The 27379-nt window shown below is 51.7% G+C and overlaps 13 protein-coding genes across 34 annotated transcripts; 6 read left to right on the top strand and 7 right to left on the bottom strand.

Annotated features, from left to right (window-relative positions):
• Positions 1-3: 3 nt before the first annotated feature.
• On the top strand, positions 4-321 carry PPTG_23532 (hypothetical protein; the record flags this gene model as incomplete). Its single annotated transcript, XM_008911292.1, has 2 exons — positions 4-114; positions 181-321. 2 exons carry the CDS (start codon positions 4-6, stop codon positions 319-321), a joined length of 252 nt encoding a protein of 83 aa, XP_008909540.1.
• Positions 322-1711: 1390 nt separating this feature from the next.
• On the bottom strand, positions 1712-3055 carry PPTG_14753 (hypothetical protein). Of its 4 annotated transcripts, XM_008911290.1 has the most exons (4): positions 2654-3055; positions 2158-2599; positions 1957-2082; positions 1712-1885 (listed from the first exon to the last, which is right to left on the bottom strand). In XM_008911290.1, exons 1-4 carry the CDS (start codon positions 2993-2995, stop codon positions 1791-1793), a joined length of 1005 nt encoding a protein of 334 aa, XP_008909538.1. In that variant the 5' UTR covers positions 2996-3055; the 3' UTR covers positions 1712-1790. The 4 variants fall into 4 exon arrangements, with proteins under 4 accessions (XP_008909538.1, XP_008909536.1, XP_008909539.1 ...); XM_008911288.1 differs by having other exon boundaries at positions 2158-3055; XM_008911291.1 differs by having other exon boundaries at positions 1712-2082.
• On the top strand, positions 3015-9103 carry PPTG_14752 (hypothetical protein). Of its 15 annotated transcripts, XM_008911273.1 has the most exons (10): positions 3015-4157; positions 4231-4734; positions 4812-5010; positions 5089-5250; positions 5336-7536; positions 7600-7741; positions 7817-7942; positions 8004-8097; positions 8166-8647; positions 8715-9103. In XM_008911273.1, exons 1-10 carry the CDS (start codon positions 3058-3060, stop codon positions 8982-8984), a joined length of 5280 nt encoding a protein of 1759 aa, XP_008909521.1. In that variant the 5' UTR covers positions 3015-3057; the 3' UTR covers positions 8985-9103. The 15 variants fall into 15 exon arrangements, with proteins under 15 accessions (XP_008909521.1, XP_008909522.1, XP_008909524.1 ...); XM_008911274.1 differs by having other exon boundaries at positions 8004-8647; XM_008911276.1 differs by having other exon boundaries at positions 7817-8097.
• Positions 8681-12218, bottom strand: PPTG_14751 (hypothetical protein). Of its 4 annotated transcripts, XM_008911270.1 has the most exons (4): positions 12000-12216; positions 9521-11920; positions 9104-9448; positions 8969-9024 (listed from the first exon to the last, which is right to left on the bottom strand). In XM_008911270.1, the coding sequence occupies exons 1-3, from the start codon at positions 12039-12041 to the stop codon at positions 9239-9241; spliced, it is 2652 nt and encodes an 883-aa protein (XP_008909518.1). In that variant the 5' UTR covers positions 12042-12216; the 3' UTR covers positions 8969-9024; positions 9104-9238. The 4 variants fall into 4 exon arrangements, with proteins under 4 accessions (XP_008909517.1, XP_008909519.1, XP_008909518.1 ...); XM_008911269.1 differs by having other exon boundaries at positions 8681-9448; positions 12000-12218; XM_008911272.1 differs by having other exon boundaries at positions 9104-11920.
• Positions 12219-12320: 102 nt separating this feature from the next.
• Positions 12321-13672, top strand: PPTG_14750 (hypothetical protein). Its single transcript, XM_008911268.1, has 4 exons — positions 12321-12678; positions 12739-12827; positions 12889-13126; positions 13204-13672. The coding sequence occupies exons 1-4, from the start codon at positions 12357-12359 to the stop codon at positions 13524-13526; spliced, it is 972 nt and encodes a 323-aa protein (XP_008909516.1). The 5' UTR covers positions 12321-12356; the 3' UTR covers positions 13527-13672.
• On the top strand, positions 13671-16038 carry PPTG_14749 (serine-tRNA ligase). The gene has a single exon (XM_008911267.1). The coding sequence runs from the start codon at positions 13751-13753 to the stop codon at positions 15113-15115; it is 1365 nt and encodes a 454-aa protein (XP_008909515.1). The 5' UTR covers positions 13671-13750; the 3' UTR covers positions 15116-16038.
• On the bottom strand, positions 15544-16677 carry PPTG_14748 (hypothetical protein; the record flags this gene model as incomplete). The annotated part of the gene is made up of 1 exon (XM_008911266.1): positions 15544-16677. The coding sequence occupies one exon, from the start codon at positions 16675-16677 to the stop codon at positions 15544-15546; it is 1134 nt and encodes a 377-aa protein (XP_008909514.1).
• A 68-nt stretch (positions 16678-16745) lies between these two features.
• On the bottom strand, positions 16746-17969 carry PPTG_14747. Of its 2 annotated transcripts, XM_008911264.1 has the most exons (3): positions 17652-17969; positions 17483-17585; positions 16746-17410 (listed from the first exon to the last, which is right to left on the bottom strand). In XM_008911264.1, exons 1-3 carry the CDS (start codon positions 17919-17921, stop codon positions 16839-16841), a joined length of 945 nt encoding a protein of 314 aa, XP_008909512.1. In that variant the 5' UTR covers positions 17922-17969; the 3' UTR covers positions 16746-16838. The 2 variants fall into 2 exon arrangements, with proteins under 2 accessions (XP_008909512.1, XP_008909513.1); XM_008911265.1 differs by having other exon boundaries at positions 17483-17969.
• A 1198-nt stretch (positions 17970-19167) lies between these two features.
• Positions 19168-20258, top strand: PPTG_14746 (hypothetical protein). Its single transcript, XM_008911263.1, has one exon. The coding sequence runs from the start codon at positions 19214-19216 to the stop codon at positions 20060-20062; it is 849 nt and encodes a 282-aa protein (XP_008909511.1). The 5' UTR covers positions 19168-19213; the 3' UTR covers positions 20063-20258.
• PPTG_14745 (hypothetical protein) lies at positions 20088-22317 on the bottom strand. The gene is made up of 8 exons (XM_008911262.1): positions 22244-22317; positions 22121-22182; positions 21783-22052; positions 21603-21711; positions 21285-21532; positions 21155-21221; positions 20419-21081; positions 20088-20349 (listed from the first exon to the last, which is right to left on the bottom strand). Exons 1-8 carry the CDS (start codon positions 22262-22264, stop codon positions 20332-20334), a joined length of 1458 nt encoding a protein of 485 aa, XP_008909510.1. The 5' UTR covers positions 22265-22317; the 3' UTR covers positions 20088-20331.
• A 21-nt stretch (positions 22318-22338) lies between these two features.
• Positions 22339-23658, top strand: PPTG_14744 (hypothetical protein). The gene is made up of 2 exons (XM_008911261.1): positions 22339-22777; positions 22849-23658. Exons 1-2 carry the CDS (start codon positions 22451-22453, stop codon positions 23578-23580), a joined length of 1059 nt encoding a protein of 352 aa, XP_008909509.1. The 5' UTR covers positions 22339-22450; the 3' UTR covers positions 23581-23658.
• A 61-nt stretch (positions 23659-23719) lies between these two features.
• Positions 23720-25258, bottom strand: PPTG_14743 (hypothetical protein; the record flags this gene model as incomplete). Its single annotated transcript, XM_008911260.1, has 1 exon — positions 23720-25258. The coding sequence occupies one exon, from the start codon at positions 25256-25258 to the stop codon at positions 23720-23722; it is 1539 nt and encodes a 512-aa protein (XP_008909508.1).
• Positions 25259-25515: 257 nt separating this feature from the next.
• On the bottom strand, positions 25516-26760 carry PPTG_14742 (hypothetical protein; the record flags this gene model as incomplete). The annotated part of the gene is made up of 1 exon (XM_008911259.1): positions 25516-26760. One exon carries the CDS (start codon positions 26758-26760, stop codon positions 25516-25518), a length of 1245 nt encoding a protein of 414 aa, XP_008909507.1.
• Between the last annotated feature and the right edge of the window lie 619 nt (positions 26761-27379).

The raw sequence follows: 27379 nt of genomic DNA, 5'->3' as shown, positions 1-27379 counted from the left end.
CCCATGCCGGATAGCTGGGAGCCTCGTGACGTCCTCCTCGCTGATGTTCCGGACTGCGTGGCGGCGTACGAGGCGGACCTCGCACCGGTGACGGATCGCGCTGAGGACGCGCCCGTCCGGCGCGCCTAGCCTCGTCCAAGGCTCGCTGATAACGTCCGATCACGTCCCTCTCCACTTCAGTCACAGGCACCGCCTCCACTCTTCACGATCCGGTCGCGCGACACCAAGCTCGCGACAGTGCGGACACCCATCGTCGTCGCTTCTTCGCCAGCTTCTGCCATCTCGGCTCCAAACGCCAAGTGTGGCGTGTTCTCCATCTGAAGCGGGGGATGGTGTGACGGGCCGTTGTCATACAACAGCTACCGTGTCCACCACGGTAGCCAATCAACACGTAGAACCGACTAAATGGCTGGCGCGGTCTCTCGTGTCGAGACCGCGTCGCTAACTATCAATCTCAGAGTCATATTTGCCTGCTTCCTCGATCCTTCCAGTGTACGCTACAGTAACGGTACTTCAGTCCCGTTACAGCAACTGGCTTGGCGATTGGTGAATCACCTGTTATTGGCATGAAGGCAATCGGATTACCGCCACATCTAGCGGTTGCTAAGAAAATAAGTGAGCTACAAGAGCAACTATCTGAAGTCTGCGCAGAAATGGAAAAACTAAAAACAACTATGACAAATTCACTCCCAAACGAAGTAGCGGCGAAGGTAGTAAATGAAATGCGACAGCATTTTGTGGTTAACGGTGTGGCTCCGGTATATTTGCGCGATATTGACATGAGGATTGACAGTCTGCGAGCCGACCTTGCGTCAGAGTTTCGTCACACTTTTAGTGAAGTCCAGCATAATAACGAAATCACTGTTCCCTCAATTACTAACACGGTGCAGGTTCCTGTGTGGAGATCGTGGAATTGGAGCAATGGTCAAATCGGTCATTCTGTTCCGATTGTATTTGAATTTCCCGCTAGGGCTAGTGTAAAGCTTATGCTCAATTTGTGGTATTTCGGCACAAAGACACTGGAATTCGCCCATATAGACTGCTCAGTAAGAAGCACAATATCAAGCCGCAACATCATATGCGGCGCTCGCGTGTTCGAGTAGTCATGGAACTCATTCAGAAGGTTGCTGAGGAGTCCTCCGTGTTTCCAGCAGGGGTCACGAAAATCTATGATCTTGACCTTCAAACAGCAGATAAGGCTTCTGTACCATCTTCGAGACGATGCTTGCAAAGTTGTACCGCGATACTATAATCGCACTTGTAAGTATCGAAAGAAGAAGAATAATCAGTAACTTTGAATCAGATTTGTTTTGCTGAGTTGACCAATCAAGCCACGATTTCGACCTGTGATCTGCTTCTTATCACAAACACAGGCATTATTTACGTTTCTAACATGTCAAGAACGGTTTGTTTTAACAGACATTATTATTAAACATTCAAAATCGATTTTTACAGCATGGTTTAGTAACGTTTTTCTTACATAGTGTACAAGTTTTCTAATCGACTCACTCATTTCTATGGATTGGTCATCTACGTATAATCGCAAATCAAACTGATAAAAACGTTTAAACTATTTTTATTGGGTCTAAAACCCGGTCATTTTGCTCAACATTGTGCATGAGTCATGATGCTGGTGCCAGAACTCTTGTGCATAATGAATCTTCAATATCAGATTTTCTATTGGTTTTAAAAACGCATAACCACGAAATCCTCTGACTAAAAAAAACGTTTTTTTTCACATTTGTTTTTTATACTCTTCGAAACGTACCAAATCTATTTCTCATTTCAGGTTATTGTGCTCGCACTGCGAACCAGGAACCATCGAGAACTAAGCTCCGCGTCGGGTTAAGATGAACCTTGAAATGAGATTCCGATTTCACCAGTGCTGTAGACATTATGGACATTATTTCACAGTAAGAAAAATCACACGAAAACAAGTTGTGTGTGAACACGTACAGCAAATAGAGCTATTGGTGCTGTCGCTGTTTGACGTAGCAGGACGGCATATCTGCACAGTTTGCATGCTCTCCGCGACGATGATGCCATGGATGCCAACGTTAAGCGGATTTTGTGATTGAATCACTGCACAGGACACGGGCAAGATAGCAAAAAAATTAGTATCGTCTACTCCAGCAGATGCTTGATCCACCGACCCACCTTCAATCCGGCATCCAGACAGATCCAGGTATTTAAGCTTGGCCTGCAGCTTTGAATTGCGCGTGCGCTGCACCTCTTCAGTAACTGACTGTACTTCACTGAGTTCGCTCTCGATCACTTGACTGACATACCGCGTCCAAATATCATTGAGTTGCTCGGCATCGCTGTACTTCATTTCTCCACCAAGCATATGCAGTCCGAGCTTTCTACGCTGGCGTGCACTTAGCAACTTGGCCGTCTGGCTTCTGCTAGCTGCCGCAATCGTTTTTTCCGCCGTCTCTGTCGCAGAAGTCTTGAAGGGGTTGTCCAACGATAACACCTTGTTTTTGAGACTGTCAACGGCATTTGAACCTGCCCTGGTGCCTTGGGTCACCGATTCCAGGTAGTTCTTGAGAGTCTCGTGTAATGCACGCGGTTTCGTCAACGTTTTTACCTGTGGTTGCTGCAATAAAAACGTCAGTATTGCACCAAATAATTCACAACTTGAGTGACTTACAAGAGAGCAGTTCTTCAACCCAACTGCCAGTAGTTCTGTATCCATCTTCTCATACATCGGATCAACTTTCACTTCCTTCTTCTCCTCCACGTCCTTCTCCCCCGACTGTTTGTCTGTCTCCTTGTCGTCTCCTCGACCATTGCCACCCTTGTCGCGCTTTTTGTCCTTGCGCTTGAGCTTCGAGTGCTGGTAGGCCTGCTGCTTGCTTCCTTTGGGCGCCGATTGTGCTGTTGCTTGAGCAGTGTACTTGGATACTGCAGGCTGTGCGGTAGATGCAAAAGCCGCGTCCAGCGACGACAGCAGGTCGGCACGCGGCCGCTTCTTGCCCCCTGCGGAAGACATTTCCAACGAATGGACCAAGTGCTACTATCGGGATCAGACCTGAGACATCATCATCAGTTCTGATGCTAATAATGCGATCTTTACCGTACATTTTACTTATTCGACATATAGGTACATTTCATGAGCTAGTGACTATCTCACTTCAATTCCAAATGGAGGGCGCCGCGCCCGCACTGCCATGGAGCTCTTGGTCCTGCGCCGACGTGGGGCAATGGCTGTGTGCGCAGGGCTTTCAAGAGCACGTGGAGCTCTTCGCCGCCAACAAGATATCGGGCGCCATCCTGCCAGAACTCACTCGCAACGCGCTTCGTGACGATTTAGGCATCGCGGCCTTCGGGGACCGAGTGCGGATCTCGCAAGCCATCGAGGCGCTGATTGCATCTTCATCCGCAGGCGAGTCTGCACCATCGCCGACTTCAATTTCGGCCACGACAACTTCAACGATGACAACTTCGCAGCAACTTAATCAAGCCTGGTTGCCTCGCGACGATTACGCGCTGGACCTCGTGGTGCTTCACGCGGCGCCGCTCGTGATCAAGGACAGCCGCCATCGCATTTATCCTATGGAGAAACTGGATCTGGAGGCGGAGCGCAGGGAGATCAGCAACTCGCTGCTTACGGACGTGCAACATAAGGCCATCCACGTGCGGTTCGACATCGCCACTGCGGATATCCTGCGCAGCCTCATGACGGCCTGGAAGTGCACAGTACTGCACTTCTCGGGTCACGGACTGGGTCAGCGAGCGGCTCTTTGCTTCGAAGATGGAGTAGGTTGCACGCATTTAATCACGCCCGATGCACTGCGACAGTTGATGTTCTCGGGTGATAGAAGACAGCAGCAAGTGCCAGGAGCGGCGCCGGTGGAGATGAAGACGGTCGACTCTGGCATTACAGGACCGAAACCGTTGGATGGCAACGTGCAGCTTGTGTTCGTCAACGCGTGCCATAGTCAGAAGGTCGCGTCAGTGTTCTTGAACGCTGGGATTCCACACGTCGTAGCGGTGCATTCCGACTCACTTGTGGTCGATGCGTCGGCTACCATGTTTGCAAAACATTTTTATTTATCATTATTTCACGGACATACAGTATCGACGGCATTCGAGATCGCGAAAGGTGCTGTACGTGCGCTACCTACTCAGAAGAGAGCTGCATGCTGTTGCGCGTGAGTTCATTTTAGTGTCTGTAGGCTTATGTACCCAATACTAAATTGTTTTTATGTTGCGATTGCTGTACAGACATCTCCACGAGCCGACGTGCACGTGGATGCGTGATGGATCGCGGCATTCGCAACACAGCGCAACTCAATGCTGTTGCAAGGGTCACGTGTTAGCATTCCCGCACGACGAATCCAGTAAATTCTTACTGCTGGGTACGGCTCCACACGACGTTGTGCTGTTTGGTGATATCCCGAATGGAAAACTGCGCGACTACACACCACGTTATCCATCTAACATTCCGTCGATGCATGGCCAGTTTATCGGCCGCAATACTGAAACTTATCTTATGGTTAAATCTCTACGCGAGAATGCCGTGACAGCGTGCTTGGGTGCGCCAGGCATCGGAAAGAGCTCTCTCATTATTTCGGTCGCACACTTTGTGCATAGTCGTCGAATGTTTCCTGATGGAGTATTTTACGTGGATTTGGAAGGCCAGAAGCTCTCAACTGTGCGTTATGCCATCGCACAGAGCATTGGTATGCCCGCAGCGGACACAGACGAAGAAGTATTCGCAGAGTTGGGGTGAGCCACGCACGACGTATTCGAGCACTTCAAGGCGATGTTGGTATTAATCTCTTCCTGTTGTTTTGTGCATGTAGGACCAAGAACTGCTTGCTCGTGCTGGACAAGGTCGAGGAACTGCTGGACGAAGATGAAAACAAGGGTGAAGAACTGCTCCACCAGCTTATTTCCGTTGCCCCAAACTTGAAATTGCTTCTTGCCTCGCGTCGCAACATGCATATTCCCAGCGTTACCCCTTACTCACTTTCAATCTCGGAGCTCCCGCTGCATACGGCGGTAAGATACTGAACGCTGGCTTATTATTGTTTTCATGTTGACTAACTCGATGGTTTCGCATGTTTAATTATGCTACAGACGGAGTTGCTATGTCTTGTTGCCCCTGGTTGTTCAACAAGCCTAGCTGAGCGCTTGGCAAGGATTTGTGGATGCCTCCCACTTGCTATCCGCGTTGTGGGCCGTGCGCTTGCTAATGCGCGAATGACTGTTACTCCTGAGCGGATGATCGAGTACTTAGAGGTAAAGAAGATGTGGTTGTCTCCACCTGATATTTGCGCAATTACTCACACTCTTTGTTTTTATTTTGCCTCATGGTATCTCACAGCGCGATGAACACAGGTTCGAGACAATCAGGGAACTCAACCAAGTGGGCCATAAAGAGTGTGTGGATCGATGTATCCGCTCATCCTTTTGTCATTTAGACGAGCCGTTGCGGTTAGCCTTCATGGCTTTCGGATTCTTTCGGGGTAGCTTCGAGATTGAAGCTGCAGAAGCCGTCCTTTCAAGTGTTTTGACCGAACAGAATGCTGCTGGAAAGTTAGCGGGAGGCAGTGGTTATTCCCTGACGTCTTCATCTTTAAGTGGTTCTGGAGGTACGACAACAAGTGCTTCAAGCACGACATACTTCCCTGCTGAAGCGTATGCGAAGAGCAATCGAAGTCGCAATCGAGATGATGACGCTTCCTCTGTTCGCAGTCTTGGGTCTCAACTTTCGAACATGGATGGCTTTGGTTTCGACAACGACGGAGCCATGACAAACGACAGCTACGACTTGCTCGATCTGGAAAGTAGCGAAGAGGTGAACGCTCGTGAAGTAATCGTCCCCTCGGCAAGTGTAGCTCTCGAGCTTCTTCACCAGTGGTCACTCGTGGAATTCGACTCCAAGACGAATCGGTATCGGATGCACAATCTCGTGCAGCTTTTTGCTGAGGAGGAAGCTGGTCGAATGGGGGACGAGTGCTTTGCTGATCCAGCATCTACGTCGAGTCCCAACTCTGCTCCTTCGTCCTTTGTCACGGCATCAATGGGTGCTCCACCCACAAGCATCCCGCTGGGAAAAGAGCTGCTTCTCACGTGGAAGCGGCGCTTTGTGCGCTACTACTGTATGATCGTTGCCAAGGCATCGCACGCATACCGTTTTGATGGCACGTTAGCGCTTTTCGACAAGGAACGCGCGAATATTGAATCGGCTATGAGGTTGGCTCATGAACTCACACAGCAGAGCATTGAACAAGTACGTGAGAGCAACCGCCGTACCCAACAAGATCTCGTAAGTGGCCAGCTTGACGAAGCCCCTGCAAGTTCAGCCAGTGCGATGAGGTCAAAGAGCGAGCCATCGTTTTTCATGGATGATGGCACCACACCCAAACCAAGTATGGAACGTCACAGCAGAAGTTTTGCTGGAAATACAAGCAATAGTAGCAACAGCAGCAGTGGTGTTGGATTTGGCCGGAGATCCACAGGAGCAGCGACGCTTAATAACTCCTCCATCGTCGACGCGCTTCTGTACAGCAATTTGGTCGTGCGCTGTCGGTTCATTTTTCGAGCACGCGTGGAGCCCCGACGCCGTATCCAGGTGGTATCCTCATGTTTGCAGCTTTCAAGAGAGACGCGCTCGTTGAATTGTACGTGTGGTAACCGAGAAAACGATCCTGCAACGCTGCTATGGGACGTGGAAGAGGCAAAGTTCGACCGCGAGCTGTCGCTGTTGGACAAGTTACCATCGTTTGAGGAGCCGCAACTGCCCGCTGCTGCAGCTGCGGCACATGATCGTTGTACCTGCGTGGGTATTCGTGAGCTCATCGCTTTGGAAGCTTTGCTATTGACGGACTTAGGCTACGCATGTTGCGATGTCACTGACTGGGTGGCGGCTGAGTATCATTATCTCGAATCGTTACGATTGCAGCGAGAGGTTCTAGGTTGGTCGGAACATCCGCAAGTAGCGGAAGTGCTGAACCAGTTTGGTATTTGCCTCAGTACGCGATGGGGATACCTTGCGCATAATGTTTGGCTGCTGCAGCACGCGGAGCGCTTATTGAAAGGAGCACTTCAAATGCGAAGCCGAGTGTTGAGCAAGAATCACCCGGAATACGCTACAAGTCTGAACAATTTGGCCAACTTTTACAAGAATTATCCAACCGCTGGAAAGCGTCGGTCTCCGTCGGCAGCACAGCGCGAAGAAGCCCGAGATTCAAGAAACCGGCATATGCGGGGAGGAAAAAATAGTGGGCGGAGAGGTGGAGGTGCCCGCTCTGGCTCCAGTCCAAGCCCAAGCAGATCAAATACCAGCAGTGAAAGCCTGAAGAGCGCTAGCCAAGATAGTGCTACGAACCATGCCGAGGCCCCGGGCAAAAGTACAACAAGTTCAAACGCTGAGGGAGAGCCACAACCCGATATTGCGAGCATGTATCGTCAATCGCTCAAGATCCGCGAGATAACACTTGGTGAAAACCACCCACAAGTTGCACAGTCGCTGAATAATTTGGCATTGTATTTGTCCAATCAGCTCGAAACGCAACAACTGAGGTAAGTAGAGAGACCACACCGTAACAGCAATGGGGGGCGCTGATTGCTGCTTTTTGTTTACAGTGAGGAGGAGCTAGCTACGCAGCGGGCCGAAATTGGACGTTTATATGAACGAGCATTACGGATTCGTCGGAGTAGACTTGGAAACGCAAGTTTCGAGACGGCTGCTACGCTCAACAACATGGGCAATTTCAAGCGCCTGGCGGTACGTCATGCGTTAGACTAGCTTCGAACGTAACGTTATCTAAGGCATTTCGTGATTTTTCTTTCGCATATTCAGAAAGATTGGCGTGGAGCAGAGGAAAACATCAAGGAGGCACTGCAGATTACGGATCGCTATTTCAATGACATTAGCCCTCGCGCCGCTCGAATTTTCATTAATCTTGCCCGCGTGTATCGAGATCAGGTACGATATTTTTTTTCTTCTAAGATTTCGTGAAGCTCATCGATTTATTTTATACTCCTAGAAACTCTATGAGGAGGCTATTGCTGCGTACAAGAAAGCACAAGATATCCGTCAGCAGCTCTTTCCTGACACCCGCGACGTTGGGTTTTGTATCGGTACGATATATTAGATCCTGGTAGTTACGTATTCCTTATCCTGTGCTAAATCTTGTCCATCCTACCAGAGCAAATTGGAAAGTGCTTACGATTGCAAGGAATGGAAGAGGAGGGCAAAGCTGTGGAAGAAAGAGGTCGGCAGATGAAAAAGCTTGGACTTTCAGCACTGGAACAAGACGAAATGGGGCAAGACGAAAGCAGCAGCAGCATGAGTGGCGAAACCAACAGCTTCAAACATGCAGTGCTAAGTGGAGACAGCGTTGAGAGCTCTGTGTCCTCGGGTCACTTGTTTGCAAAAGTCAACGTGTACGACAGCGTCGACGCTGAGGCGCTTGTTTCACGCAAGTTCAATTTCCCGGGCAAGTTGCTGGGCGAGCGCGGCATACACTTGAAAAAGATCGAGGCGATTGCCTGCGCTCAGCTGCGTTACTTCGGACCGTGGCCACAGACATTGAGTAAGTGGGGCAAGGGCCGAGGTGATGGCAAAAAGGAGATTTCCCAGCAGTCGATGCCAGAAGCTTACATCCAGATTACCAGCACTTCCGAGGCGGTACGCATTGGTATTGCAAATTTTCATGTAAAAGTGCTGATTTTATTGCTGTCAAATGCTCATGCAGGCGTTGGAACGTGCAAAAGAGCAATCTGTGCTGCTTTTACGCGAGATGAAGCTTTCGTGGGAACGGTTTCTGGCTCGCACGGCTGCGCATCAGGGTGGTGCTGGGCATCGCGGCCAGCCGCCTCCACTTCATCATCAACATGGTCGAGGTGGTGGTGCCAGTCGTGGAGGAGGAAGGGGTCGACATTTGCACTTGCATCGAACTCCAATTTCGGCGCAACTTCCACGATCAAGTAGCGCTGCCGGTGGAGCGTGGGGTAGTATAACATGACGTTCGTGTACGTAAATGCGTATAAGTGAAAGTGAACAGCCTACGTGTAGCAGAAAATGGTGGAAATAACGTTTTAAGATCCATGTATGGTAGCAGAAACATATCTGTGGTTGACTCACGTGACATCAATATCTTCAGACTCAATGGCTTCACGACACCTTCGCGCAAATTGCATGGCATTTCTATCGCTGTGCAAGCCGAACAAATTCACAATCTCTATGTGGGCGGTGGCAAAGTTGACTTCTTTCGTCACACTACATGCCGCCCGCCTTCACTACTTTCTTGCCCATACTAATCTTGCCTATTTTGTGCTGCTTACTCAACACCGTCGGCACTGCAAGCGTGCCTGTGCAAGGTTCGCTCGCCAATTTCTGTAGCTCCTTCAACGACTTGGGCTGCGAGTTGAAAATCTCGTTCACACGGCGTCGGAATGCGACGGTCACTTGTCCAAACTCCATATATCCCTGCAGTACAATTAAAACATCCGACATCAGAATAATACAAGCAAATGTTCACTTGAACACGGGCAGACGTACCGCTCCCATTTCGACGAAAAGTGAGTCCATAACCGGGAAGAGCAGGCAAAAGATAGTCTCGAACACGTGATTCTCTGGCTCGTTGACGACATCATCCCAGCACTCGTAGGCACTTAGAGGCCGTGACGACGAATAAGTCTTGGCTGGTTTCGAAGACCTTGACTTTGAAACACTCTGCGCAATCAAACGGCTGTATGTCTTCATCGCGTTCGGTGAACAGCCTTCCGAGTGCGTACCAGCGTCGCCCAAACCGAGTGTTTCAGTCAAAAGTGACGCCACGTTGATGCATGCGATTGCAAGAGGATAGTTCTTCATGTTGCCTTCACTCACACCATGTCGCGTGCGTTTCAGGATCCGCTGGAACTCACTTGATGGATAACTGGCAAAGAAAATGAGACAGTAAAGGCCAAGCAGCCCGCTGGATCGAAGATCAGATGCCGGACCTCCTCTTTGGAAGCCAACCTCGAGCCATTTCGGATCGTTATTTGATGTGAACGGTTCCCCTGGGAAGACAAGCTCCCAGAGTTTAGTGATCATCATGTTCACCGTCTTCTGATCCTTCGGCGGTCCGTTCGGCTCGGGTGTCACTTTAGCCTTGAGCATTTTTCGCAGCCGAGACACACATGACTGGAACACAGTGCGGATCTTCGCTCGCTCTTTCAGCTCGATCTCAATAATCTCTGAGGGCATACACATGGCAGCTGAGATGGCATCGTACCAGGCGCGGCACTCTGCAGTGGACGGGCACGCTAGTGCTAGACGTCCAATATAAAGTAGGCGTTTCTCTTCTCGGACCGACAGACGAAGACCCTTAAGCGCAATAACATACCATGGCCGCGTACTGGTATCTCCATCTGCTGGGTAAAACACGATACAGTTCTCGTGAAGACAGACGAACAACCGGCCTCGCAAAGTGGCGTGGGGTCCAGCATTCTTTGTCTCCAAATGGCCAGTTTTGAGTGTCAAGCGAGATGAACGCTTCTCAAGATCCTCGCCAGTTACCACATTGTCAACGATGCGCTGCAAGATCGCAAACAAATCATCTCGTGCCTCTACAGTGTCCAGGAAAATCGGCCAGGATCGATGCCGCCCGTGAAAATCGATGCTAATACCATGCTCCTCGCCTCTGGTGCGAACGCTGCTCGCCGATATACCACGTATGTCCGTAAAATGAAATGTCGTCAGGGTCTCTCCTCGCCGCGAATTCGTAAGGGTTTGCTCTGCAAAGTTCAGCTCAAGAACTCTAGTTTGAAGTCGATTCCGTGAGCTGCACTTGCGCACACCGTAGCGAACTAGGAATCCCTGGATTCCTGCTTCACGCCACAGCTGCTGGAAGTCGGTGGCACCGTCAAATGTCGAGCAATTCCCCGAGTTGATAGCATTCTGGATCGCACACACCCACTGCGTCATGTCGTAGCTGGAAGATGCTACCATACCAAATTCCCGACGCGACGAGTCTGCAGAGGTCATGACCTTGAATTCATTCTCCTTTGCGTTTTTGCCTGTGGCGACCACACAACGCGACGTTGAGCTTAGATCGATCACTTTAGTTGGTGATCCTTCAGCATCGTCCTTGGCGTATGTTAGCATCGGGCCCTGCGGCATCCGACGCAACGTAACCCAGCGTTTTCGATAGCTCGGGACCACTTCACCTCGTTTAGAAAGCCATCCCTGTCGGATAATATCTTCTGGTGTGGACATCCGCTGCATGGTCGATCTACGATATGATCCCAGCGATTTCGCTCCGCCTTCCTGATCCTGCAGACTCTGTCCTAGTCGTTCCAGGTAAACCTCGCGTCCAAATTGTGGGTTAAAATGAGCAAGATCGCTCATAGTGAAAGGTCTATCCGGTTGCATCTCTGCAACCAGCCGCGATTCGACATTCAGTGACTTGGTGATGTACCCAGCCAACGATGCCTCGATGCGTTGCTCATAAGTGCTCTGATCTCCATCACTCAATCGTCTCGTCGAACGTTTCCGATGCGGTGAGGGCGCCGAGAGGCTGTCGACACTGAGTTCGCCCTCGGACGCGAAGGAGAGAGACCTGTCCGTGTCTTCACTGATACTACGCTGACTCGAGGACTGTCTCGCGTAGCTGCTGCCACTGCTGGGTTGCGTGACGCTCAAAGTCGCGGGAGTGCGTTCTTCAATGGGGCCGATAGTCTCGTCGTCGTCGAGCTCGTCTTCGTCGATGCCGTAGCCCATTAAGCCCGTAGGTCGACCGTAGCCTCCCATGGTGCTATCGTTGTCAGGCGCCAATCGGACCGACTCGCGAACACCGAAGACCATATCGCTGCCGATCATGGAACAGCCCAGCAAGTTGTCCTGCGTGTAAATGCTTGCTCGCACAAGGTCAGCGTCGTTCTCCACGTCGGCGCCTGCATCTTTCTTGATGAGATTCTGCATAAATAGATAACGGACAAATATCGAGAGTTAGTGGAATAAATAAAGAAATGTTTCAATGATGTTCTTGTCGTACGTCCAGGGACCAGAGCAGATCGTCCGACACTTGGTCGCTCATGACGACTGCAGGTGGCGGTGGTAAGCTTCCGAAGTGTGACGGTCCTTGGCGAGCTACAACTGGAGGAGGGGGGAGTTGGTTCAGCGTGCCCAGATTCCTTGAGCTTCTGTCTGCTCAACGAGCTCGAGCGTTACCGGAATAGTCAGAGCGTGCAAACGTTACGCCGACAATTGCAAGTGCAGTACACAAATGCTACGTAAGGTGTAGCGACAGGACGAATATCCAGATCCACTCCTACCACCGAACGAAGTGAGCAACATCAACTACCACCGAACGGTACACCAATCAAAGGATCGACCAACATCACCAAGAAGGATGCACGACACCGAGATGACGAGCACCGAGGAGAAGGACGAGGAGATGCTGGTGCAGCGCGAGGATGGAGGCGCAAGTGGCGGTGGCGAACGGCAGATCCAGATCCACCCGCTGGTGATCGTGAATGTTGCGGACCACCAAACGCGGCAGAAGTGCAACTCGCAGCTGAGCCAAACGGAGGCGCCGCAGGTCATCGGCGCGCTCTTTGGTATCCAGAAAGGTCTGGATGTGGACGTCTACGACTCGTTTGAGATGAAATACGACGTCGTTAGTGGAGAGATTCAGATCGACAAAGAGTTCCTCACCTCGCGCATCCAGCAGTGTGCGTGTCTTGTAGCTTCGAAAGGACTGCATGCCTGGTACTGACACTGCTTTTTTGCAGTTTCGCAGGTTTTCCCGGGCTTTGAGCTGCTCGGATGGTACACAGTCGGCGCTAAGGCTCTTCCCAGTGATCTGGCGGTGCACCGCGTCGTAAGTATTGGCTGGTAGAATGGTTGTTGGTAGGTTGACTAACTGCGCTTTTTTGCTTCAGGTCATGGAGTTCAATGAAAGTCCGCTGTTTATAATCCTGGACCCAGAATCCAAGGGACCAAGTACCAAGAAGAAGCTGCCGATCTCGCTATTCGAGTCGGAGCTGCACATGCTCAATGGCGTGCCCAAGATGATCTTCGTCAAGGCACCATTTAAAATTGAGACGTCGGAGACGGAGGGCATCGCAATCGACCATATCTCGAAGATCGCACCTATTGGTGATGCCAGCAAGTCGTCGTGTACGTGTTCGGGTTAATGCTGCCTCAGCAGCTACGTTGGTATTGTATTGACGTATTGTTTGGTTTAATCGCTGTAGTACACCCTTACTTGGGTAACGTCCGAGACGCTGTGAAAATGTTGGACCGGCAGGTGGATGTGCTACTGCGTTTGTTGCAGGCTATGAAGATTGGCGAGGCACCTCTGGACCACAACCTATTACGCCACATCTCGAGCATTTGCAACCAGCTGCCAGCGATGAAGTCTGAGCACTTCGATGCGGCGTTTACGCAAGAATACAACGACGCGCTGCTGGTCTCGTATCTGGCCGCTCTCACGAAGGGCGCAACAAACGCGAATACCGTCGTGGACCGATTTACTACCACGCAGGAGCGCCACCACCAGCGAGGCACTCTGTTGTGATTGACGACACCAATGTCGATGATTGAAGCGGCTTTTTATGAAATTTACGACGTTTAAACCGATCTTCAGTGTTGAAACTGCATTTCTAACTAAAAGTTACGCCCACATATGTCACCAATTTTACACAAATCAACCCAATTCGGTGGTACTAGCGAATCTTCCCTTCGATGGTTCCTATTCGGGCTCATACGTGGACATACCCCACAGCCAAGTAGTAACCCAAGATGCCGATTGATATCAACCGTTTGCGCCCTGAGCGTGGCGGCGACCCGGACGCCGTGCGCGCTGACCAGAAGAAGCGCTCGCTGGACGTGGACATCGTGAACAAGGTGATCGAGCTGGACGAGCAATGGCGTAAGAAGCAGGGCGAGGTGGAGACCATCAGCATGAAGATGAACGCTCTGCAGCAAGAGATTAAGAAGCTCAGCAAGGCCAAGGAGGACTTCAAGGCTCTCAGCGATGAGCGTAAGGCACTGGCCGCTTCGCTTCCTGAGAAGAAGAAGGAGGCCGACGCCCTCAAGGAGCTCGTGGACAAGGAGCTGCCCAAGATCGGCAACACCGTGGACCCCACCGTGCCCATCTCAAACAACGAGGACGACAACGTGGTGGTTAAGACGTGGGGTACGCCCCTCCAGAAGGATGGACTGCACTTCCACCACGAGGTTCTGCACCGTATCGACGGCTACGAGCCCGAGCGCGGCGTGCAGGTGGCTGGTCACCGTGCGTACTTCCTCACGGGCTACGGTTTCCTGCTTGAACAGGCGCTCATGGCCTACGCCACGGCCTTTTTGATGAAGGCTCAGTACAAGATGCTCAAGCCCCCTTTCTTCATGAACAAGGAAGGCATGGCCGCTGTCGCGCAACTCGACGACTTCGACGAGCAGCTGTACAAGGTCATTGGCGAGGACGAAAAGTACCTCATTGCTACGTCTGAGCAGCCCATTTGCGGCTATCACAAGGGCGAGTGGCTCACGGAGAGCTCGCTGCCTCTTCGCTACGGTGGCTTCTCCACCTGCTTCCGTAAGGAGGCCGGCTCGCACGGCAAGGACACGTGGGGTATCTTCCGCGTGCACCAGTTCGACAAGATGGAGCAGTTCTGCATCACGGACCCGGAGAGCTCGGCTGCTATGCACGAGGAGATGCTGCGTCACGCTGAGGAGTTCTACCAGTCGCTTAACCTGCCCTACCGTGTGGTGAACATCGTGTCGGGTGAGCTTAACAACGCCGCTGTCAAGAAGTACGACCTGGAGGCGTGGTTCCCTGCCTACAAGGAGTACCGTGAGCTTGTGTCGGCCTCCAACTGCACGGACTTCCAGTCGCGTGCCATGGAGATTCGCTGTGGCGTCAAGAAGGAAAATCAGCGCGAGAAGAAGTACGTGCACATGCTCAACTCGACGCTCTGCGCTTCCACGCGTACGGTCTGCTGCATCCTAGAGAACTTCCAGGACGAGAATGGTGTCAAGGTCCCGGAGGTGCTGGTGCCGTTCATGGGTGGCGTCACTTACCTGCCTTTCACTCGCGAAGTCAAGGTGAACGTGCAGGCTGCTAAGATGCAGAAGGCTGCCAAAAAGAAAGGTGGTAAGCAGTAAGCGTATCCAGGTATCGTGTAGATAACGAGTAACCAGACGCGATCTCGCCAACTGCACAACACGTTGTCATTGCGCATGAACTCTTCTCTTCTCGTCTTTTGTGGTTCCTGAGAGCTCTTCAGGTTGTGCATTTAACATGTGAGGTTTTCAATTAGCTGTTTGATTCTCTAAGCGCTGGTTGTATTGTTCAGCAGTTGCTGCCAGATCGAGACACGGCAACGGTAATTCCAAACACGAAGTACCGAGCCGCCTCCACCAATATCCCCAGAGTCACCAAAGGATCATCGTGGCCGAACATCGTCTTTCCTCAATGAGTACATCCTGAGTTTGCGATTGATTTTTCGTGCAGCCCCAAGGATATCCTAATTCAGATCGCGTCTTGGTAATCAGTTCTCGTTATGGGGGAGTCAATCTTACAGCCGGTAGACCTACGATTTAGCTCCTTTCTTGAAGAAAAGCGGCGGAGGAAGTTCTCGCGGGAATAACAGTTCGTCGTTAATAACGTCGGCGCGCATGTTTCGCTGAGAGTTTGGGTCTCGAATGAGTCTATGATGAATGTGCTGTGGACTCGACGCATCCTTTCGAGCTGAACTTCTCCTGTAGTATAATATGTGCTCGCCAATGCCAGGATTCTTGGTTCTCGTCTTTGCCAATTTTCCTTTTCCGGCGTCACCACATTTGTTGCTAGAATTTCGCAAGTTCAGCGATACTATACTCGACTCGTTCGCATCCTCAACGAGCATATCTTCATCACATTGGACGCTCGAATCCTGTTTCTCGACTTCCTTGTCTACTTTCATGACTTTGTCTTCAGCTGTATCCGACGCTGTGGCGTGGTTCTCGTTCAACTCATTTTCGTCTACATTTTCGGTAGTCGCCGGTTCCGCCGTCGTCTCCTTCTCCATGAGTAGACTTGGCGGCTGTGACTTATTCACTTGAACACCCAGTGCCTGCGTCAGGTGTGGAGCTAGTGCTTTTCCCAGACACGACAGTGTGACTACTGCAGTCACACTGCCCACGCCTACATTGTGGTGATCTCCGAGTTCCCATGAACCGCTGTGACTCGCCCATTCGCAGATACGGAGCAGTCTGCTTCCGCTCAGCTCGTCATCATCCAGCAGTCCAATGTCTAGAGATAAAGGCACAGCAGCAAAAGCTCGGAGTCGGGCCCTGCCATGCTCCTTAGCTAGTAGTAGCAGTGTTAGTGGCGCTTCAGCATCTCGCTTCAGTTCGCACAGGAGCTCTTCTGGATTCGCTTCGAAGAGACAAGATTTACCATGGCACAGTTTCATCTCTACAGGTTCGATCTGCGCAGTAGAAGCCTCTGGACAAGCCAATGCATCGTCAAAAACGACGATCTCGTACTGAAGCAATTGGAAAGCTAGAAGCAAGGGGTTGGAAGATGATACAAACGGTGATACCAGGTTTAACGTGACCCCTTCGACGTAAATTTGAAGCGAGAAGAGCAGGCTAGCGTCACGCTGTGTGGGCTCACTGGGGCTGCCACAGGACGCCACTGAGACCGACTGCGCATCAATTTGTGCGCTGTCGCTGTCTTCCATTGTGTACTTTTACCAACGTGACTATTCTTGTTTGTCTTGGCCACGCATCGCTATTAGCTCAACGAAATGGTGACAAATGTAACCCCAGACTAAATCATGAAGCTCACCTTCTATTGGTTTCATTATCTGTTGACACCTGTGATCTCTTTACCGAACTCTGTTTACTTGGCTTCAATCGCCGCCTTGTAAGGGAGCGCGAGGTACTTGATGAAGTTGCGCGTCTCACAGTGACGGATGTTCTCGTCCATGACGTCGGCGTCTAGGCCATGGCGCCATGCAATATCATAGCGGGACGGGTCAGTGTGCAGGTTCTCCAGGTCGTCGACGTACTGGTCGGCGCTCTTCATATCCGCAAAGAATCCCAAACCCACGAGCTTAGCTCGGCGGCAGTACGTAAGGCGGGCAAGCTCGTGCAGGTCGTACTCCGGGTGATACTGCACAGCCCAAAAGTCGCCCTTCTTGTGACGTACTGCCACAGCCTGCACTGTTGTGAAGTCATTGCCACCCAGATTAAGTCCTCCAGGAGGCATGTGGGTCACTTCGTCGTTGTGACTCGTGAACGCGTCGAAGACCGACGGCTTTCCCTCGAACATCGGGTGTGCGCGGCCCTCCGGAGACAACTCGATCTTGCGAGCAATGCCCATCTCACGGCCACGAGGATTCGGCCCACAGTGACCTCCAGCAGCAGCCACCGCAATCTGAGCCGCCCAGCAGCTACCGTACTGCGGAATTCCTGTTAACCGCGACAGCATTTCTTGTTAGTTTTCTAATGTCCATAAGTTCGTAAGGAGTAACAGAGTCTCACCTTCCTCGAAGACTTTCTTGGCAAAGTCAATCTGCTTCGTAACACGCACATCTTCGGCGTCGTGGATCGTCAGTGAGCAGCCCGTCCACGCCACTGCGTGATACTGTCAACGTCGGAAGAGCAGTCAATTGTTGTTGCATCTCTAGCTAACTAAAGCTTTGCAGCTCACCTTGGATAATTCAGGGGTCTGGAAGTCGCTGTCCGCGGGGTATACCACATCCGACGCGACTTCCACACCAGCAGGCGCCGATTTGTTGAGCAGGTCGATGTACAACTTGCCGGCAGTGCTAGCGCCTCCAGCTTCAAGATCGGCGCGGCCTTCGGGAGAGTAGCCATCGATGACCAACACCTTCAGCGGGGAAGACGACGCAGCCGAGCTCAAGGCCCGCGAGGCGATAGCGGATTGAAGACACAGACGTCGGGAGAAGCGAGTCAACATGGCGGAGACGGCCTTGGTGCTTTGGAAGAAGTTGCGTGAGTGACTTCGCTGACCCAGACTGACAAGGTGGTGTGCACGACATCATTTTAGTATGCGCAAGTTGAAGTGCACATCTTCAACGATCGGTGGTTTGAATGTACAGATGGTGACGCTATGATGGTGACGAAACTGTACAGATGGTGGCGGAGGGTCGGCTGGGCCACCTGCCGACTCGGCACGTGCTGCGTCAGGCGGGAGCGAGTCGAGCGACAATGTTAGAGGAAACACCATCACTTGTTTAGTCCTGTGTGAACTTCATATTGTGAATGCTGCCCTTGGTGGATGACTACATGTACATGGACATCCTGTTTAGCGAGGCAATTCGAGGAGTGAAGTCGACCGAATATCCCATCATCGCTCGAAGCCCATTTGCAACGCAAGTTGCATGCATCTTGATCGCACGATCCTAGTAATAACGCGCGATCAACAAGGTTGGCTCAAGGGCCTGACTCAAATGAGTTGCTGCACACAAGAACCACAATGACGATACAGTCCGCGCCAATATATGTTGAAGTTGTCTTCTTTATAAAAATGGTTAGCTCTGTATATGGGGGTAGCGGATGTATCTGCCGACAGCCTCGGCAGTGCCGAGATTCTTGTAACAAGGCTTATTGCTTGATGCAGCATGCTTATCAAGGTAAAGCACGTAGATTTCTACTTTATTGCCAATGCAACTGGAAAGGGTCCCAAGTTATTTCACGTACAAGCTGGTATCCATGCACAGCATCTCCATTGCCATACCGTCACGAATCGGCGCATGTAGACGAGAACCCGACGACGAACGTTCTAAGGATTCCACACTCCGGTACTTCGTGCACAATGAGCAACACTCCGATAGTTCGCTGGGCAAGTTGCATGACGAACAAAATATGCTCGGCAGAAAAAACGACACACTTTCTATAAATATTTGTAAAATTAACCACCATTTTGGGCTTGACGAAGCTGTCTTGAACATAAGCTCAAACCAAAAGCAAATGACACTGGGTGGGAGGCGAGTCGCCTGGTTTTTCAGCACACAGCAAGCAGCCAGCAGTGCTTGAATCCCTCCTCCATCCTCACTGGATCTCATCAATCGAGCATTCGGATCTGGGTGACGTTGAACGCGTCGCCCCATCACCTCATCAAAAATGTGCACCACAAAATATTCCGGTGACTGTAGACTGATACCAATCAAGATACCTTGAGGGTTGCAGTCATTATCGTAAGTGCGTCAAACCCGCCGTATCTCCTGCAGCAACCCCTCCATCTCCACCATGAGTGTTATCGGAAGTCGACTTGCAGGCCAAGTGGCCGTGGTCACGGGCGCTGCCGGCGGTATCGGCCGCAAGTCGGCAATCCTGTTCGCTAAGCAGGGTGCCAAGGGCGTCGTGTGCGCCGACGTGAACGCCGACGCCGCGGCTGAGACCGTCCAGCTTGTGCAAGAAGAGCTCAAGAAGCTTGGCAAGAGCGACACAGTGGCTCTCGCTGTCCAGGCTGATGTGTCCAAGGCCAGCGACGTGGAAAACATGGTGAACGTGGCCGAGAAGGAGTTCGGCTCCCTCAACGTGCTCTTCAACAACGCCGGCATCATGCACAGCGCCGACGACGACGCTATCGCAACGCAGGAGGACGTGTGGGACCTCACCATGAACATCAACGTTAAGGGCGTCTTCCTCGGTTGCAAGTACGGTATCCCGGCCATGCGGCGTGCCGGCGGTGGCTCTATCATTAACACGGCTTCGTTTGTGGGCATCCTGGGTGCCGCTACGCCCCAGCTCGCCTACACGTCCAGCAAGGGCGCCGTCATCGCCATGTCCCGTGAGCTAGCCACGATCCACGCCCGTGAAAACATTCGCGTCAACGCTCTGTGCCCCGGTCCGCTCAATACCGAACTGTTGCAGAAGTTCTTGGACACGGAGGAGAAGAAGCAGCGTCGTCTAGTGCACGTGCCTATGGGTCGCTTTGGAGAGGCTGCTGAGATGGCCAAGGCTGCACTCTTCCTGGCTAGTGACGACGCGTCGTACATCACTGGCACGTCTTTCGTTGTTGACGGCGGCATTACGTCTGCCTACGTGACGAGCGAGGGACGAGTGGACCCCTTCGGAGGCCCCAGCGAGGTGTAAGAGGAAGGAACCAATGGATTCCACGTAGGTTTGAGAACGACAGTAGAGAAATCATTTTCTAACACACAAAACATGTAGCCCGCGTTACATTAGTCGACGAGACACGGTCCTTCAGTACGAAATCTAAAATAACGATGTGACTTGTTGCTGTTTGAGCCGAATCCAAGCAAACAGCAAGTCGATTGGTTTCATCACGTTGCTACGTGTTGGTAACAGTGTTATCAGTATCCTTCTCCATGTAAAAGCAGCATTCGGTAGGCGGATTCCCTTTAAACACGGAAGTTCCACTTCAAATCAAACCAAACAGGGTACTGTTAGCTGGAGTACAAATACGTATGGAGTTGCGATGCACTTACCGATTTGAGTTTCGTGACGCCACGGAATCCGTGCTTGGACAGGCTGATGCCCTTGCCAGAGTCGCGGTTGCCAGTCCAGGGGAGGTAGGGGTCCAGCACGTCGCATCGGTTCATGTACACTGTACCAGCGCTGATCTGCGAGCCCAGAGCCATGGCGTGTTCGCGGTCTGATGTGAACACTGACGCCGTCAATCCGTACTTGCTGTCGTTGATTTTCTTGATGGCCTCAGCATCCGATGAAACGCGTTCAACACCGACAATCGGTCCGAAGGATTCCTCCGTCATGATGTCCATGGAGCCGTTGCAGTTCGCTAGAAGGGTAGGAGAGTAGAAGCGACCCTTTCCAGCAGCATCAGTAACAATTCCGCTACCCGTCAACTGGAGAGCACCCTTTGCCACTGCGTCCTTCACATGAACATCGAGCATTTCCGGTGCAGTAGGAAGCGCCATCGGACCCATCGACGTCTTCGCGTCCGTCGGGTTACCAAGATTGTACGCCTCGAACAAACTCTTCGCCTTCTCCAAGAATTGGTCGTACTTGGACTCGTGGACGTAGATCCGCTCCACGCCACAGCACGACTGGCCGGCGTTGTAGCAAACGCCATCCACAAGACCTTCTGCTGCAGTTTCAGCGTCTGCATCGGCAGTCACGTATCCAGCGTCCTACAACAAATACATTTTGATGCTAGGTATTAGTGCATGGTTATCAGCAGCGACCAAGAGTTTGTCATCTTACATTTCCGCCCAGCTCCAATGTCACGTCGATCGAACGCTGGGATGCTACCTGCTGAACTTGACGGCCGCTGTAATTGAGAGTGCGTGCTGTTAGAGAGCAGAACTACTGTTGAAATATTTGCCAAACGTACCCTCGCACAGAGCCCGTAAACGATACGAACGCGGTCTCTGGGCGCTGGATGATCTCCGAAGCCGTGTCGTGCTCAACAAGCGACGACTGAAGCACGTTCTTCGGGAAACCCGCTTGCTCAAATGTCTTTTGGTAGTGCTCTCCACACAGAGGAGTACGAGGCGAGTGCTTCAGTAACACCGAATTGCCAGCTAGAACAGCGGGGATGATTGAGTTGACAGCCGTCATGAGCGGGTAGTTCCACGGGGCCTGTTTTCAGTTGCAAAGTGTTAGGATCGACTACTGAAAAACAATAGCCAAAAGCTGCACAGCCACTCACAATGACGTAGACGACGCCAACAGGGTCGTGCGTGATCTGACGGAACAATCCGTTCTCCTCCGGGAACGAGTCCGCTCGGAGCGCCTTGTTCGAGAGGTAGATAAGAGCCCTACGAAGCAGAGCAAATTTGGTTAGAAGAGCCTAAAAACAAGGCTTACAGCAGCACTACACATCTCGTACTTGACACGGTCGATGGTTCCGTTGACCTCGTTGCGTGCCTGCTGCACGGGCTTTCCCATCATGCCAGAGATTTCGTAAGCGATGGACTCGGTGCTGCTCTTGAGCGCGTCAATCCACTTGGTACACAGTGCCTGGCGCTCGCTCAGCGGCACATTCTTCCAGTCCAGCTGCGCCTTCACGGCTGCATCGAGCTTGGCGTGCGCCTCAGCCTTGGAGTCGTAGGCAACCTCGCAGAAGGTTTCACCCGTGTATGGGTTGTCCACCTTCAATCTGTCACAAACGACCAGTAATGTTATCAACTATCCAATGCAGTTAAAGTTAATTGCTTTTCACCGTACGCGGACGCAGCGAAGCCACGCTGGGAAGAGACCTTGGCAACTTGGCGAGAGGATGTTGCAAGCTGTAGCAATAACAGTGAGAACACTGACAGGAATCTCCCAGATTCAAAGTCGCCAATCTACCTGGGTGGCGGAGCGAAACATTTAGGAATCCAGAATGAGGAGCTGTTGGCGAATGTCAAAGTGATCTGCAACGTCATCTAGATCCGTTGTCTAGTGCCACCCAACGCTTCTGATTCGCTGATAATTCAACCGCATCCCTTCGCATCCCCATCAGGTCAAGGTCTCGATGGCGCGTCGCCATTTGTCACCAAGGTCGAGTGGCGTCTCATGGTTCTCTTGCGATCTCCACTCACCAACAAGATGCTCTGGTGCGTGGCCGCTCGCTCGCTGCAGCAACCTTCCAGGCTCAAGCCCAAGCTCCTGCACACGAGTGCGACTGCGACTCTTGATGATCATGACAAGATTCGATACCTGGTGATCGACGGCTATGTCAAGACGGGCCGAGACGTCCTCGAGGCTGGTGGCGCCACCACCGCCGGTCAATTGTACGCCAACATGCTTGTCAAGGCTACGGAACGTAGCGTCGGACGCTCTGCAGCGTACGATCTCATCTACCCCGCCGATCCGGGCTTCCTGACACCAGATCTGTCCAAGGTGAGGCAAATTTCTTGTTATTTTTGAAGTCTACAATGTTAATTGACCTTGTTGCTGCATTTGACGCATAGTATCATGGCGTGGGCTGGTCCGGGTCTTCTCTGGCGGTACACGAGCGTGACGATCCGTCGGTGGTGCAGATGATGAACCTCGCCCGTCAGAGCTTCGCTCACGGCGTGCCACAGTTCGGTAGCTGCTTTGGACTGCAGCTAGCTGTGGCCACTGCTGGTGGTGTCGTGCAAAAGAACAAATGGGGCAAAGAGCTGGGTGTGGCACGCAAGATCCGCCTTAATGCTGCAGGGCGTGCACACCCGATGTACGCGGGCAAGCCGTCAGTGTTTGACGCCTTTAGCAGCCATAAAGACGAAGTCCGAGTCATCCAGCCTGGAGGTCTGCAGCTCGCGTCAAACTCGTTCACTACGGTGCAGAGTGTTTGTCTCCGATACCTCAAGGGCGAGTTCTGGGGACTGCAATATCATCCAGAGTACGACCTGCACGAGATGGCGCGGTTACTGCACTGCCGTCGTGAGATGAACACTCAGTTGGGCTTCTTCACGGATTTGGAGGATGCCGACCGCTTCGTTGACTTGATGGAGGAATTGGCGGCGGATCCGACGCGTGAAGACCTCGCATGGCAGATTGGATATGACAAGGATGTGCTGGATGAAGATATCCGCACATGTGAAGTAAAGAACTTCGTCAAGCATCTGGTATTGCCGTATTATATGCAATGCCGGCAACAACCAGGAGACACGGAGGACAAGGGGGTCCAAGATGCTGCGTGCCAGCAAGAAGTGGCTTAACTGGCTCGTAGTTTAAGGCTTTATAAAATATATGTTTCAACGTGCTTTATCATCCGGCAATTTGAAAAGCAACATCAACTGTATTGTGAATCTGATACTACTGTAGTAGTATATGCCCTTTGCAAACTGCAAGGGATATTTACTCTTGCTTTTTGTGCACACGCTTTCTATTCTTTCGCTTGCGGAAAATGGCAATGAGAACCAACACGAGCAGAACAGCGCCACCGCAGATGAAGCCGAATTGCTTTACAGCCTCGATGAACTCGAGCTCCCGCATCATTTTGACGCCGTCCACACTGCGAGAGAGATTGTTAGCTACGTTAATGAGCGCGATGAGCTCATTGCGATGTAGCTTCGGAATTGTCGACACGTCCTCTGTGAGCAGGATCTTGATGGCTGTTCCCAATCCCATAGTTTGCAGCTTGCCCCAGAGTCGACACTTCTCGCACGTGACGCAGTCCATGATGCGACTAACATTCTGGAACTTCTCACGGAATTGCACTTCTAGCTGCTCCTTCTCTTGCTGAGCTTGTGCTAGCTGATCGAGAGTAAGTCCGTCAGCTTGAACACGAAATAGAGCGCTCTCGTCGAAGCCAGACAGCACAGACGAGCACTCAGCATACGCCGGACAGGACACTCCCGACGCTCGAGCATCATCCGATCCTTCTAGCAAGAGCTGGCGCAGAATTTCCCTCACACGAAGGTCATCAGCAGCGTTTCCCGTGTTATAATCGTAAGCCAGCAGTTCATGTCGGTACTTGCTGATCGCACGCATGACGAACAGGTAGGCAAAATAGAGATTCTGCAGCCGTTCACGGTGCTTGCCAACGCGGCTGACGAATAGCGACGGGTTAACGCCCCATTTGTCGCCGAATTTGTACGTCAGCGCGATGTGTGTGTTGATAGACGCCTGTAGCCCACTGATGAGGCGGTAGTACACACGCTCTTCAAGGCACAGGTTGTCCAGAACACTCTCTTCCGAAGGCGTGAAGCAGTTCTCCTTATAGATGGCCTGCCAGATGCGCTCGGCCTGGATGCCGCTGTACCCTGTATATCTCTCTGGGTTCTCCAGTAAATTAATGTAAGTCATCATCTCCTCCGCTTCGCCTTGAGTCGCCCAGACATTGGCACTGGAGACCTCTTCCCACTCTTTAAAAGTCTCTCCTGCCGCTGCATTCTTGCGATCGACCTTGGACAGCGTGCTTTCTCCAGTCTGTTCATCGCAGGGTTTTCCAACTTGCTCCTGGCTTTCACTGAGTCGCTCTTGTTGGTCCAACAGACTCCATGGTGGTGGGATCTCGTGTGACGGGCACTCGCAGACCGCGCAGTCGATACTAGCGCACATGCCGTCGTCCCGCCACGCCTGGAAGGGACATTCCTTGCCCAGATCCACTTTGAAGTAGCGGAAAAACGTGAGACGCGACAGCTCGTGCAGTAGCGGATGGAAGTGTTCGTTCACGGCCTTATCCACTGTCTCGTAGTCGCAAGCTGAGTCCTGTACACTGCCCGTGAGTTCCGGCGTCTGGCATACTTGGCATTGTAGATAATCCACCATGTCCTTCGGGAATAACGGATTCGGTGTGCTATTGGCGGAAGCTGCGGAGGAGGACTGTGTTGCCGCTACGACGGCGGCTGTGGCGAGCAGTCCCATCCGCCTTAAAGACGCTGTAGCGACCATTGTTGCTTGATGTCTAGCCACGTAGCTTATTGCCCAGCTGCAGCTGCTTTGAATCTGACTGACGTTTTGTATCAGCGAAAATGGAATGTCGCGTGAATGTTACGTGTGTTCATGCAACATCGCACTTCAACTTGGTTCTGTAACGCTAGATTTTTCGAGAAGCAATTGATGCACCTGAAAGTTTCAGGTTGTACCTAGATGCACAACTTGCATGCGAGTAAATAATACAGGGGCCTGAAGATCACGCTTTGGCTTGGTCAGTTCAGTAACAGTGGACCAAATTCGCAGGATATCACCTTGAGCGCACTTTTGCGAGCAATGAAGTCGCGCTCCTCACCGGATAGGAACGACATCTCGTTGGTTTGTGCGTGGCTGTGGGCCACTTGAACAAGTTTGTATGCGTGCGCCAGGTCGCGTTCCAGCAGCCCTTCGTCTGCTAAGCCCAAAGTCTTAGCGACAATTTGCCTCCATGGGTCCAACGCCGGCAGATCCTCGAGTTGCTGGTCGCACACGTCGGATGTCAAGACATCTTTGATCTTGTTGGTAACGAAGGCCGATAACGATACATGCAGCCACACCTTCCACGCGCGCTCATGATCCTTCGGTTCAAGCAGATGTTCAACCTGTTGTAGAGCCCACGCCGACGTCACTGCGTGTAGGATGACGAAATCGTTGTGCTCGATCATCATATAAAGCCAGAATGCCACGTCCAGTGCGAACACGCCATTCATTTTTGACAGATTGTATGCATTGATAGCGTCCCAGATCAAGTTGAATGCCTCACTGCTGCCTCGTTCTGGGTCACCCGACATGGTGCTCAACCGCTTCTGAATACCGCCAATCTCGAGATCAACCAGCGGCTTCGCCTGCAGCTTGCAACTCATCTCATTCAGCAGAAAATCATTGCCATTTAACATTCGCACCAGTTGCATCGCTTCATCACGTGAAAATGTTTTCTTCTCTTGCAATTCCTCGGCGTTAACTTGTTGTGGCTCGTCGAACGAAAGGTAAGCGTAATGCATGTACGTCAGTCCTTCAGCCACAAGACGTTCGCCGCCAATGTGGTAGGCGTAACCGAGCTGGATGATAGCGTGGAGTAACGCGCCAGCTAGTCCGCCGACAAGAACGGGCAAGTGTTTCTTCACTGCTTTGTCGATCCCCAACTCCTGCACTTCAGCGGCATACAGAGCTAGCAGGCCATCAAAATTCTGGCGCTTGCCGAGTAGGCCTTTCGCGCTTTCGAACGCTAGCTTCGACTCCTTCAGGAACTTCGCGCGGACGTCGGGCTGCATTACGTCATCGTGGCTGGGCTCCGCTTTCTCCAACTTGGTCGAGTAGCATTCGGCGAACTCCTCAATCTTTTCTTCGCTCGCACCGAGGTCGAAGAGTGCCACAACACCGTGCAGCAGGTGGTTGGACAGGTAGCCACCATATTCCATGCGGTAACGCAGCGTGGACCAAGTCCGCGTGAGCTGCTGCTGCACCTGCATCGCGCTAGCCATTTTTCTCTTCTTCTCAGAAAATCTTTTTGTGAGATGATGAAATCGAAAAAAAAAATAAATATTTGAGCTGTTGTATCCATTTTAACGACTTCTAGGTCGTGATTCATGGTACAAGACTGGCCCAAAGCGAGCAAAACAGCTTTTTGCTGCTACTGTGGCTAACATTTTTCGCCAAACAGTTGTGCGTATGAAAGCAATTGACAACCTCTATTATACGGTGGTCGCATTCACTTGTAACGTGCTGGAACGCATCGAAACGTAGCATTCTCTTGGGCTCTGAGTGTTTCAATTAGGCATGTGGCAGCGACTCCAGCGCGATTTAACCCTTTAAGTTAAGCCACAACTCTGGACACCCCAACCACAGCAGATACTACTTACAAGAAAACATATCAACCGCCTTCCAGTCGCTTACAACAAGAACATGGACAATAAATTAACGTTGAACTCGCCCGAGCGCAATCGGTGTTAATAATTCAACATTTCATCCCCTCGCATGAGTCGACTTTTTTTCGGACATCACTGAAGATGATAAACAGCGCAAAACGAAGCGAGCGAGATTTTACGAATATGCATTGTGGTCGGCTGTCCTGCATTGCCGATGGCAGTTTGCCATGCCGGT

The sequence above is a fragment of the Phytophthora parasitica genome (genome assembly GCF_000247585.1).
Source record: "Phytophthora parasitica INRA-310 unplaced genomic scaffold supercont2.41, whole genome shotgun sequence".
NCBI classification, from domain to species: Eukaryota; Oomycota; class Peronosporomycetes; order Peronosporales; family Peronosporaceae; genus Phytophthora; species Phytophthora nicotianae.
This window is presented reverse-complemented; position numbering and strand designations above follow the sequence as displayed.

Bases quoted from the DNA above. Each gene is read 5' to 3' on its own strand.
- PPTG_14753 (XM_008911288.1), bottom strand. From the start codon at position 2,995: ATGTCTTCCGCAGGGGGCAAGAAGCGGCCGCGTGCCGACCTGCTGTCG. The intron at 2,083-2,157 runs GTGGGTCGGTGG...TGTCCTGTGCAG, and splicing joins GTCTGGATGCCGGATTGAAG to TGATTCAATCACAAAATCCG. The intron at 1,886-1,956 runs GTACGTGTTCAC...TAATGTCTACAG, and splicing joins CACCAATAGCTCTATTTGCT to CACTGGTGAAATCGGAATCT.
- PPTG_14752 (XM_008911273.1), top strand. From the start codon at position 3,058: ATGCTAATAATGCGATCTTTACCGTACATTTTACTTATTCGACATATA. The intron at 7,742-7,816 runs GTACGTCATGCG...TCGCATATTCAG, and splicing joins GCAATTTCAAGCGCCTGGCG to AAAGATTGGCGTGGAGCAGA. The intron at 8,098-8,165 runs GTACGATATATT...CCATCCTACCAG, and splicing joins CGACGTTGGGTTTTGTATCG to AGCAAATTGGAAAGTGCTTA.
- PPTG_14751 (XM_008911269.1), bottom strand. From the start codon at position 12,041: ATGAGCGACCAAGTGTCGGACGATCTGCTCTGGTCCCTGGAC. The intron at 11,921-11,999 runs GTACGACAAGAA...CTATTTATGCAG, and splicing joins ATCTGCTCTGGTCCCTGGAC to AATCTCATCAAGAAAGATGC. The intron at 9,449-9,520 runs GTACGTCTGCCC...ATTGTACTGCAG, and splicing joins TTTTCGTCGAAATGGGAGCG to GGATATATGGAGTTTGGACA.
- PPTG_14750 (XM_008911268.1), top strand. From the start codon at position 12,357: ATGCACGACACCGAGATGACGAGCACCGAGGAGAAGGACGAGGAGATG. The intron at 12,679-12,738 runs GTGCGTGTCTTG...GCTTTTTTGCAG, and splicing joins CACCTCGCGCATCCAGCAGT to TTTCGCAGGTTTTCCCGGGC. The intron at 13,127-13,203 runs GTACGTGTTCGG...TAATCGCTGTAG, and splicing joins TGATGCCAGCAAGTCGTCGT to TACACCCTTACTTGGGTAAC.
- PPTG_14749 (XM_008911267.1), top strand. From the start codon at position 13,751: ATGCCGATTGATATCAACCGTTTGCGCCCTGAGCGTGGCGGCGACCCG.
- PPTG_14747 (XM_008911264.1), bottom strand. From the start codon at position 17,921: ATGTTGACTCGCTTCTCCCGACGTCTGTGTCTTCAATCCGCTATCGCC. The intron at 17,586-17,651 runs GTGAGCTGCAAA...CGACGTTGACAG, and splicing joins AGACCCCTGAATTATCCAAG to TATCACGCAGTGGCGTGGAC. The intron at 17,411-17,482 runs GTGAGACTCTGT...CGCGGTTAACAG, and splicing joins CAAGAAAGTCTTCGAGGAAG to GAATTCCGCAGTACGGTAGC.
- PPTG_14746 (XM_008911263.1), top strand. From the start codon at position 19,214: ATGAGTGTTATCGGAAGTCGACTTGCAGGCCAAGTGGCCGTGGTCACG.
- PPTG_14745 (XM_008911262.1), bottom strand. From the start codon at position 22,264: ATGTTTCGCTCCGCCACCCAG. The intron at 22,053-22,120 runs GTACGGTGAAAA...CGTTTGTGACAG, and splicing joins CGTGGCTTCGCTGCGTCCGC to ATTGAAGGTGGACAACCCAT. The intron at 21,222-21,284 runs GTACGTTTGGCA...TCTCAATTACAG, and splicing joins TTTACGGGCTCTGTGCGAGG to CGGCCGTCAAGTTCAGCAGG.
- PPTG_14744 (XM_008911261.1), top strand. From the start codon at position 22,451: ATGGTTCTCTTGCGATCTCCACTCACCAACAAGATGCTCTGGTGCGTG. The intron at 22,778-22,848 runs GTGAGGCAAATT...TTTGACGCATAG, and splicing joins TGACACCAGATCTGTCCAAG to TATCATGGCGTGGGCTGGTC.